Source organism: Lepus europaeus, chromosome 18 (genome assembly GCF_033115175.1).
Source record: "Lepus europaeus isolate LE1 chromosome 18, mLepTim1.pri, whole genome shotgun sequence".
Lineage (NCBI taxonomy): Eukaryota > Metazoa > Chordata > Mammalia > Lagomorpha > Leporidae > Lepus > Lepus europaeus.
In genome coordinates, this window is record NC_084844.1 from 419,644 (window position 1) to 431,335 (window position 11,692).

General features: G+C 54.3%; 1 protein-coding gene across 1 annotated transcript; it reads right to left on the reverse strand.

Annotated features, from left to right (window-relative positions):
• Positions 1-1,514: 1,514 nt before the first annotated feature.
• On the reverse strand, positions 1,515-11,692 carry FN3KRP (fructosamine 3 kinase related protein). Its single transcript, XM_062216678.1, has 6 exons — positions 11,493-11,692; positions 7,508-7,659; positions 6,592-6,683; positions 3,970-4,052; positions 2,945-3,067; positions 1,515-2,735 (listed from the first exon to the last, which is right to left on the reverse strand). Exons 1-6 carry the CDS (start codon positions 11,631-11,633, stop codon positions 2,397-2,399), a joined length of 930 nt encoding a protein of 309 aa, XP_062072662.1. The 5' UTR covers positions 11,634-11,692; the 3' UTR covers positions 1,515-2,396.

Here is an 11,692-nt window from a genome sequence, read left to right on the forward strand (position 1 = left end):
GAGCAGCAGTTAAACTACCCCTCAACCCACGTGTGAGACAGTTCCCACCTACGAGACAGTTCCCACAGACGAGACAGTTCCCACATACGAGACAGTTCCCACATATGAGACAGTTCCCACATACGAGACAGTTCCCACATACGAGACAGTTCCCACGTACGAGACAGTTCCCACGTATGAGACAGTTCCCACAGACGAGACAGTTCCCACAGACGAGACAGTTCCCACGTACGAGACAGTTCCCACGTACGAGACAGTTCCCACATACGAGACAGTTCCCACGTATGAGACAGTTCCCACGTATGAGACAGTTCCCACGTATGAGATAGTTCCCACATATGAAACAGTTCCTGGGCTACAGTTAAACTACCCCTCAACCCACGTGTGAGACAGTTCCCACGTACGAGACAGTTCCCACAGACGAGACAGTTCCCACAGACGAGACAGTTCCCACAGACGAGACAGTTCCCACGTATGAGACAGTTCCCACGTATGAGACAGTTCCCACGTATGAGACAGTTCCCACGTATGAGATAGTTCCCACATATGAAACAGTTCCTGGGCTACAGTTAAACTACCCCTCAACCCACGTGTGAGACAGTTCCCATGGACGAGACAGTTCCCACAGACGAGACAGTTCCCACAGACGAGACAGTTCCCACATACGAGACAGTTCCCACATATGAGACAGTTCCCACATGAGATAGTTCCCATGGAGACAGTTCCCACATATGAGACAGTTCCCGGGCTACAGTTAAACTACCCCTCAACCCACGTGTGAGACAGTTCCCACATATGAGGCAGTTCCCACATACGAGACAGTTCCCAGACGAGACAGTTCCCACGTATGAGACAGTTCCCACATACGAGACAGTTCCCACATACGAGACAGTTCCCACATACGAGACAGTTCCCACGTATGAGACAGTTCCCACGTATGAAACAGTTCCCGGGCTACAGTTAAACTACCCCTCAACCCACGTGTGAGACAGTTCCCATGGACGAGACAGTTCCCACAGACGAGACAGTTCCCACATATGAGACAGTTCCCACAGACGAGACAGTTCCCACATATGAGATAGTTCCCACATATGAGACAGTTCCTGGGCTACAGTTAAACTACCCCTCAACCCACGTGTGAGACAGTTCCCATGGACGAGACAGTTCCCACGGACGAGACAGTTCCCACAGACGAGACAGTTCCCACTTATGAGACAGTTCCCACATACGAGACAGTTCCCACGTATGAGACAGTTCCCACATACGAGACAGTTCCCACGTATGAGACAGTTCCCACATACGAGACAGTTCCCACATATGAGACAGTTCCCACGTACGAGACAGTTCCCACATATGAGACAGTTCCCGGGCTACAGTTAAACTACCCCTCAACCCACGTGTGAGACAGTTCCCACATACGAGACAGTTCCCACCCATGTATGAGACAGTTCCCACATACGAGACAGTTCCCACCCATGTATGAGACAGTTCCCACATATGAGACAGTTCCTGGGCTGCACCTGCCCGCATTTTGATGCTTTGAGCTTTTATTTGCACAAAAGGACACAAAAAGACACTGTTGCTCTTTCATGAAACAAGTCAGACCTACTTGTTGTCCCCACGTATTAAAAGTTTTGTGAGCAAACTGAGACGCGTGTTGAAATACAAGAGGGAACTGAGACCACTCAGAGCCCACCCAGGTTCTCTATGCACAGGGCTCTCAGCGGCAGTGCCGCGCACGAACAGTTCATGGGTCAGCACTCACTGGGTACGCTGCAGAGCAAAGCCAGCCAGGCAAGCTTCAGGGGACAGCGCCCAAGATGGCAGCAGCAGGGCCGTTCTCAGTGCTCGGCCTGTAGCAGGTCAGAGGAATGCGGAGAGAAAGGGGAATGTGGTCAGTCTGCAGCTGTCCTTCTTGAAACCAGAGCAGGCTGCTTTCTGGACCCATCGTACCCATCACAAGGCATCACCTTCAACAGCTCCGAGATGGCCCTGGACCCGAGGGCACAGGAGGTAGCGGCAGAGCCACGCACGCTGGCCACGTCCCTGTTCACCGGGTGCCCCCCCATGCTGTGGCCTCCCTTGGTTCTTTGCCTCTGGAGTAGCAGCAAGGCCCAAGGCACCCAGGCCTCAGAGGCCCCTCTGCCATCTCCCCAGTGTGGCTCTGTCTAGCTGGAAGCCTAACAGTGTGTAGCTTCAGGATGGCCAAACCTTTCTTCTGAGATATCCTGTACCTTTTAAGGCTTGGAAATAAGCTACCGAGTGGGTCTTAGGCTATTCCAGTCATTGGGAAAACTGGGAAGAATACACAACGAGGAGAACCTGGAGAAACGAGAGGCCCCACCGGTCCTGGCGAGAACCAGGTTCACACAGAGGCTCCCTGCAGGGACGCCAGCTCACTTGACAAGATTCCTCATGATGTTCAGGGAGGATCCTCTGTACCCTGACCCAAAATGATTCCAGTGGTTCAAGTAGTGAAAGAGCTGGTACAGCTTAAGGCGCTTCTCGAACCCTGGGGCCTTGGGGATTTTGCTGTGGTAGGCAGAGTAGAAGGAGTTACTGAAGCCCCCAAACATGCCGGCTATTGCCAGCTCGTACTCCGAGTGGCCATAGAAAGAAGCCGGGTCAAAAATGATGGGTCCAGAAGAATCCTCTGCCACGTTTCCTCCCCAGAGGTCTCCGTGGAGTAAGGCCGGGACAAACTCCAGATCACGGAACAGGTCGGGGATCTTCAACTGTGGGAAGAAAACAGAGCCTTAGCAGAGGCCGGTGTCTCTGAGTGTCCTCGTGTCCGAGCAGCAGCACTGGACTCAGAGGTGCACAGCTCAGGCAGGGGCAGGATGGACGCCACAGGCACTCTGCTTCCTGCACAGAACCAGACCTACAGGTGGCCACACCTGTCCTGGTGTCTCCCACGTGCATGCCGACGGGGCATGCTGCTCACCTGCAGAGCAGACCAGAGCTCCAGGGCCTCCCTGTCCCCAGACTCCTGCTGTACCATGTCTATCTGGGGCTGGATGCGCTGCCGGGCGTAGAATGTGACCCAGTCTTTCTGCCAGTCGTTCACCTACACGGGCGACACAGGAAAAGGCCACAACTGAAGGAGGTTCTGAAGCCCAGGAGGGTCCCACAGTGGACGCGGGCTGCTGAAGAGGGCAAGGGATGGCCAGCACAGAGTCTCAGACACGTGGAGACCTCCAGCACCCACTGCAGCCTCCCAGGACGTTTTCTTTGAATGTCCACTTCCCCTTAGCGTGGAGGCAGAGCAGCTGACCCTCCCTGCCCCAAGCCCCTGGCAGGGTGACAATGTGAGAAGTCTGAGGAGCCCCACTCAGAGCACATCAGGACACAGGTGCTCACCTGGAGGAAGTGAGACACACGAGAGCAGCACGACAGAGGCAGCAGGTGCAACAGTGTCACACGCACACACATGCACACGTGAACATGCACATGAACACATGAACACATGCACACTGCAGGTTCCAGGCAGGACAGAAAGGGGGGAGCTGACGACACACTTCCTGGAGCAGGCAGGAGGGAGCACCCCACAGCCCTGAGGCCTTTTCCTGACAACCCCCTAACGTACTCCTCATCTCAAAAGTGTCATCCGCTCCTGCCCGGAGGAAACCCTGCAAGTTCCCAGACTCCTCGGTGAGCCCTGCGCAGGGCCCACGCTGTCTTTCCTGTGAGAGCAGAGCCACCGGCCCATCCGTGCACTCTCTGGGCACCAAGAACTCTTCAGGCTGAAATTCCCAGGGCAGAGGACCATAAAGCCACAAAACTGGGAGCTGCGATCCATCACTCTGCTTTGAGAACTCAGCAAACCCTCTGCTTCTCCACTTCCCCAGCCTGTGAGGTGGTGGACCTCACGGCAACCTCTTCAAACCAGCAAAGAACAAGAAGCGCAGACCTTCACCAGCTGTCAGAAAACAGGAGCTGCCTGTGAAAGGAGGCAAAGCTGTCACTCACCTGGGGGAGGTATCCACAGCACGTCACCACATCAAACCCAAACTGGTCCACGAAGGGCCGTTCTGCGTGCCCACTCCCCCTCCCTTGTGAGCAAAGAGAAAGAAAAACCACAAGTCACTCTCATGGCTCTCGGTCAGGGTGGCCTTCCCACACCCTCTTCTCACCCACTAACCCTCAGGACAGAGAACAGACTGAGGGCCAGCACGATGGTGTAGCCAGTAGAGCCTCCACCTGCAGTGCCAGCATCCCATAGGCGCGCCGGTTGAGTGCCGGCTGCTCCACTTCCCCAGCTCCCTGCTAATGCACCTGAGAAAGCAGTGGATGGTCCGGGTCCCTGCACCCACGGGGAGGCCTGGATGAAACTCCTGGCTTCGGCCCGCCTACTGCAGCCATTTGGGGAGAGAACCGGTAGACAGAGGACCTCTCCATGCCTCTCCCTCACTGCAACTCTGCCTTTCAAATAAATAAATAAGTCTTTTTTAAAAAATGAAAAGAAAAAACAGATTCAATAATCAAGGTCACCAACAGCCCCAGGTGTGGCACCAGAGCGTAGTCAGGGGGAAACGCTGTCAAAAAACAAAAACAGGGCTGGTGCCGTGGCACAGTAGGTTAATCCTCCGCCTGCAGCACCAACATCCCACGTGGGCGCTGGTTCTAGTCTCGGCTGCTCCTCTTCCCATCCAGCTCTCTGCTATGACCTGGGAAAGCAGTAGAAGATGGCCCAAGTGCTTGGGCCCCTGCACCCACATGGGAGACGGGGAAGAGGCACCTGGCTCCTGGCTTCGAATCGGCGCAGCTCTGGCCGTTGCAGCCATCTGGGGAGTGAACCAACGGAAGGAGGACCCTCTCTCTGTCTCTCCCTCTCACTGTCTGTAACTCTACCTCTCAAATAAATAAATAAAATCTTTAAAAAAAAAAAAAAAAAAACAGAAACCATACGCAGGGCAGTTCTCTCCTGAGGAAAAGAGAACCACCCTACAGCGCCACGCAGGGAAGGGTGCTCCCCATGGCCAACTAAGACATCTCTCTTGACAGAGAAACTGCTGTGCTGCAAAAGTTTCTCATCCTTTGTTGCCCCCTAAACCCAGAAAAAATCCCAACACACTGAACTCCAAGTAGCTCAAAGAGAACAGGACAGGTGGTCTGTGGGGTCCGTCAGAGGTTCTCACTGGATGGGTTGTCTATGGGGACCTGCCAGTAGACCTTCACAGACAGATCAGGCGCTTTGTGGGATCCCTCAGCAGAGTCTCACTGAACAGGCGGCCTGTCAGTTGATTTTCATGGAGTGGGCAGTCTGTGGGACCTGTCAGTAGATTCTCAGGGGGTAGACCACCTGACAGGACCTGTCTCTCTGGCACAGTAGATACTGGGTTATCTGTTTGCTGCTTGGCAGCTTCTACATCAAGCAGGATTTCTGCAGGAGCTACACATGGACTGTCCACGTCTGTGGATGAATGTACAGGTAGATTCCTTCAGTGCTAACCCCACACTGAACTCTAGCAAGCTCAGCTCTCAGTGCTGCCATTCTGAGCCTGAGAATGACTTCTGGGGGCCAGCGCTGAGGCGTAGTAGGCTAATCCTCTGCCTGTAGAGCTGGCATCCCATATGGGCACCGGTTTGGGTCCCAGCTGCTCTACTTATTCTTTTTTTGAAAGATTTCTTTCTTTCTTTTTTTTTTTTTTATTTGACAGATAGAGTTAGACAGTGAGAGAGAGAGACAGAGAGAAAGGTCTTCCTTCCGTTGGTTCACTCCCCAAAAATGGCCACTACGGACGGAGCTACGCTGATCTGAAGCCAGAAGTCAGGTGCTTCCTCCTGGTCTCCCAGGTGGGTGCAGGCGCCTAAGCACTTGGGCCATCCTCCACTGCCCTCCCGGGCCATAGCAGAGAGCTGGCCTGTAAGAGGAGCAACCGGGACCAGAACCTGGCACCCATATGGGATGCCAGTGCCACAGGCAGAGCATTAACCTAGTGCACCACAGCGCTGGCCCCAAAAGATTTATTTCTTTATTTGAGAGGCAGAGAGAGAGAGAGAGGTCTTCCATCACCCATTGACTTAGTCCCCAAGTGGCCACAAGGCCAGAGGTGCTCCACTTCTGATCCAGCTCTCTGCTATGGCCTGGGAAAGCAGTGGAAGACGGCCCAAGTCCTTGGGCCCCTGCACCCACATGGGAGACCCAGAAGAAGCTCCTGCCTTCAGACTGGCTCACCTCTGGTCATTGCAGTGAATTGGGGAGTGAACCAGCAGATGGAAGACCTTTCTCTCTGTCTCTCCCTCTCTAACTCTCAAATAAATAAATACATCTTTAAAAAATGATTTCTGGAAAAAAGACTTACTTTGTATAGAAATCCAAAGTGACTTTGTTTGGACTGCCCTGGGGAGTAAGAGGAAAAGCATATTCTAGGGGTCCGCAAATTCAGCAACTATTTCCTGTCTTCAAATTCACCCCGACGGCCGATCACATTCACTGTGCTTGCCGCCCTGCAGCCTTAGGGCCACGTGTGCTCGCTCTGGCTTCAGCCCAAGTCTGACCCTGACAAGGCTGCACCTCGGCCCACCCTTGAGGCCACACCAGCCTCGTGTCCTCCTCCAGGCAGTGCCCACGCCCACACAGACCCCTACCCACTGTGCCAGCCTCCTTCAGGAGTGTCTCTCCAAGCTTCTTATTATCAAGGTGCAGATCTGCCAGCTGGGATCCAAGCGTCGCAGCATGACTGTGAAACCAAAAGGCAGCAATTGGACAGGTGACACACAAACAGCACATGACACACACCGACTGCTCTCGGTGCACAGCAAGTAGGTCAGGCATTCCGAGGCTACAAAGTCCACTGTAGTGAAGCAGAATGAGCCTAACAGCCTTGACCGTGGCTGTCCCAGCCTCATCAAGTTTACAGCTGGGTGCTCTGTCAGTGTCTCATTTTGACAGCATTTTCTCTCACGCGCTGCAGAGTCCACAGCGCTCACTCTACAGAACCCATGTTATGGGGGGGCACGGCTTCACTGTCTCACACCCTGCAGAATTATGTCCCACGGATTTCTCCAACAGAGAGGGCATCAAGACAGACCTGCTCCGGCCGCCGTGTGGTGCAGTGGGTTAAGCTGCTGCCTGGGACGCCTGCATCCCATATCAAGCCTCACTGCTCCACTTTTTTTTTTTTTTTTTTTTTTAAAGATTTATTTATTTGAAAGGCAGAGTTACAGAGAGAAAGAAGGACAGAGATCTTCCACCCACTGTTTCACTCCCCAAATGGCCACATCGGCCAGAGCTGGATCAATTCAAAGCCAGGAGCTTCTGATCCAGCTCCCTGCTAATGAACCTGGGAAAGCAGCAAAGGATCGTTCAAGTTCATGGGCCCTGCCACCCACGTGAGAGACCCGGAGGGAGTTCTGGGCTCCTGGCTTTGGCCTGGCCCAGCCCCAGCCATTACAGCCATTTTGGAAGTAAAACAGTAGGCGAAAGATCTTTTTCTCTCTGCAACTTTCTCTGTCACTCTGCCTTTTGAGTAAATAAAATAAAGCTTTAAAAAAGAGTACAGACCTGCTCAAAGAGCGCATATCCAGATGCTCCATCACGAGCACGCTCCCGCCTCCTGGGGCGTCCAGGACCTTGATGGGCTTGGGCACTCTCACGGTGCCTGTTTGCAGGATCGCAGTTAAACTTGCCAGCTCACCTTCAAACATCCGTCTAGCCTGTCAGAACAATGGTGGTGGAGGGGTAAGAGGAGGAGGGGGAGAACAAGGTCACCCTAGGAATGTTCTATGCAGACAGGTTCTGCCCTGGCCCAGGCTGTCCTGCCTGAGGACTCGACAGACAGGCACAGAGTTGTCACAGGCACTTGACACATTCTGAGGCTGCACAGGAATAAGACGGCGTGCACTTTCTAGCCTGCACCGTATGTTTAGGCTACGACTGAATCCAAAGGCTGTCCAGAGAGAACGCAGGTTACGAAGATCCTCCTGGGCTCTCTCTTGGTGTCCTTAGACAACACCCCAAACACAGTCCTGCTCCACCTGGTCCCTCAGGCACAGGCGGCACCAGGACTGGACTACTTTTCACACAGAGGGACCCTGTTCTACGCTACAGCCTTCCTGGCACTGGAAAGCACCTCCTCTCTCCCACTGTTGCCAGCCTGGTCCCCTGGACCAGAGGACCGTCCCCTACCAGGTCTCCCTGCTCACCGCACAGCAGCAATCCCTTTCGCAAGGAAATCCAGCTCTTCCCACTTCTGCCACCCTCACCTAGGCCATGCACACAGGTGCTCCAGGTGCTCCTGTGTGGGCCCAACTTAGCCCCCCAAAGCCCCACGTGTCAGCCAGCCATTTCACTCTGCTCAGAACTCCAGTCCCTCACCTTCTTCCAGGTCAGTTCCCTCTCAGTCATTCTTCAGAGTTCAACTTAACATCCATTTTAATTTCTCCAGGAAGTCTTCTCTAACTCCCCCTAGGAGATAATTCCTTGCCCTTTATAACATCTTTTACTTATTTATGGAAAAATGTCACTGGGATTCAAGTATCCAACTCAAACGAACCCTCACAGCATAACCATGGCCTACATCAGCGTGGATGTCACCACAGTCGGGAGACCCCACCCCCTCAAAGGTTTATTCTGCCTGGGCCACACGCCAAGTCCAGCATCATTCCACACTGCATTTGCTGTTGTTCACTCTCACTGCTGTACAGCGCCCCACTGTGTGAACATTCCAGAACGTTTTCACCCACTCCCCTGCTGATGGACAAATAATTCCAGCGTGGAGCTACTGAGGGTTGTGGGGCGGGTGTCTGGCCTAGCAGTTAAGCTGTCACTCAGGAAGCCCCAGTCCCATAGGGAGTGCTGGGGTGGGGTCCCAGCTCCACTTCAGACTCCAGCTCCCTGCTCGGGCACAGCCTAGGAGGCAGTGGTCCTGGCTCAAGCACTTGGGTCCCTGGCACCCACATGGGAGACCAAGCTCCTGGCTTTCCTCTGCCGAGTTGCAACTGTTGCTGGCATTTGGGAAGTGAACCAGTGGATGGAAACTCTCAGTCCTCTGTCAAATTAAAATTTTTAACTTAAAAAAGAATTTATTTAAAAATGTTACCATGGGGGCCGGCGCTGTGGGATAGTGGGTAGAGCTACCACCTGTAGCGCCAGCATCCCATATGGGCACCGGTTCGAGTCCTAGATGCTCCACTTCCAATCTAGCTCTCTACTATAACCTGGGAGAGCAGTGGAAGATGGTCCAAGTCCCTGGGCCCCTGCACCCGCATGGGAGACCCAGAAAAAGCTCCTGGCTCCTGGCATCAGATCAGCTCAGCTCCGGCTGTTGTGGCCAACTGGGGAGTAAACCAGCGGATGGAAGACCTCTGTCTCTCTCTCTGTCTCTCCTTCTCTGTGTAACTCTGACTTTCAAATAAATAAATAAATCTTTTTAAAAAAAATGCTCCCATGGACATTATTCTACCTTTCTACCTATTTTTTAAATTTTTTTTTTTAACTTATTTGAAAGGCAGTCAGAGAGAGAGGACAGAGAGAGACAGAGTGAGATGTCTTCTTATGCTGGTTCACTCCCCAAATGGCCACAATGGCCAGGGATGAGCCAGACCAAAGCCAGAAGCTTCTTCCGGGTCTCCCAAGTGGATGCAGGGGCCAAGGACTTGGGCCGTATTCCACTGCCCTGCATTAGCAATAGCAGGGAGCTGGATCGGAAGTGGAGCGGCCAGGTCTCAAGCTGGTGCCCGTACGAGATGCTGGCATCACAGGTGGAGGCTTAACCTGCTAAACCACAGAGCCGGAGCCCTCTAGCTATTTTTGTAGTCACTCACTCTGATTCTGGGCAGGTAAAACAGAATAACAGGACTAATTCTATGGGCTTGCTGTCAGTTACCCGAGTTAGCAGCTAACACGTGGTCCATTCTAAACACTTTGTAAATATTATTAATACCTGGGGCCAGTGCTGTGGCATAGCAGGCGAGGCCACCGCCTGCAGTGCCAGCATCCCATGTGGGTGCCGGTTTGAGACCCAGCTGCTCCACTTCTGATCCAGCTCCCTGCTATGGCCTGGGAAAGCAGTGAAAGATGGCCCAAGTCCTTGGGCTCCTGCACCCGCATGGGAGACCTGGAGGAAGCTCCTGGCTCAGCTTTGGATTGGCACAGCTCTGGCGGTTGTGGCCAATTGCGGAGTGAACCAGCAGATGGAAGACCTCTCTCTCTCTGTCTCCTTCTCTCTGTGTAACTCTGATTTTCAAATAAATAATTTTTTTTAATTTTATTTATTTTTTTTGACAGGCAGAGTGAGACAGGACAGTGAGAGAGACAGAAAGAAAGGTCTTCCTTTACCGTTGGTCCACCCTCCAATGGCCGCTGTGGCCAGCGCACTGTGCTGATCCAAAGCCCGGAGCCAGGTGCTTCTCCAGGTCTCCCATACGGGTGCAGGGCCCAAGGACTTGGGCCATCCTCCACTGCACTCCCGGGCCATAGTAGACAGCTGGCCTGGAAGAGGGGCAACCAGGATAGAATCTGGCGCCCCAACCAGGACTAGAACTCGGTGTGCCGGCTCCGTAAGGCGGAGGATTAGCCTGTTGAGCCACAGTGCTGGCCCTCAAATAAATTTTAAAAATATATATGACTACTTCCCTACATGACTGAAGTTGCTAAGGAGGGAGAGAACTGTGTCCTAAGCAGAATTTTCAGGTATTCTCTCTGGAAAATAAAGGAAAAACAACTGGGCCCTGCCTCCACTTTTACTACAGTGCTGGTGTGGAGAATAAAGTAATAAAGGGGCGGTATTTAATTAAAAAAAAAAAAAAAAGGCCGGGAAAGGTGAAGGAGGGTCTGTGAGCCCAGCGCACAGGACCACGGACTGCCTGTGGCAGGACCAAGAACACCGCCAAGGGGGAGTAGGGCCAAGATAAAATTAACTCGCTGGGTGTGGTCACACAGGTCTAGAAGGTTCGGGAGGAGCGCGAGTGGAAACCAGCGATAGCAGCATGCGAAGGGCAGACAACACCGGGGCAGGCGCGGTGGCGCGTGGGTTAAGACGCCCGTTTAGACGCTGGAGTGCGTGGGTTGGAGTGCCCGCTCCACCTGAGGAAGATGGACTTTGATGAAGCAGGTGGAGAGCCCGAGGAACAACAGAACAAGCGCAAAAAGCACCTGCGAGCGGCTCCGCTCCAACCCGGCAAACTGCTTGCTCCTCTGTGCTCGACGCCCAGTTCTCGGCCACCAGGGGCCAGCGAGGGCGGCAACGCAGCCAGGGCCCCGGGCACACGGCGGGTAGGGCCGCTCGGGGCCGCGACCACGCGTTTCAGGGCGGCCACACCCCGGCGGCGACGGCGTGGACCGCAGGCCTCGGCCTCCCGGGCGCGGTGGACCGGGGCCCGCAGCACAGCGGCCGCTCGGCGCCTCAAACCCCCTAGGCCGCTTCTCCCACGCGTCCGTGTTCACCACGGCCGTCCTCAACGCGGTGGCCACGGCGACCCGGGAGAAGACCCCCCCGTGGGCCCCACAGCCCCCGGACCCCCGCCCGGACCCCAGCCCCGGCCCTGACCTCCGCCTTGGAGTTCACTTTCACAAACACTCGTCCTCTGTCCGTGTCGTAACTCTGGCCCTGGCTAATGCACCCGCCTCCCGAATGACCCGTGGCCTTGACCGAGCCGTAGCCCAACTCCCGCCGCAGCAGCGCCTCCATGTCCTCGCCTGGACGCCAGAGAGCCTCCGGCCGGGACCAAAGGCGAGCGATGGCGGCCG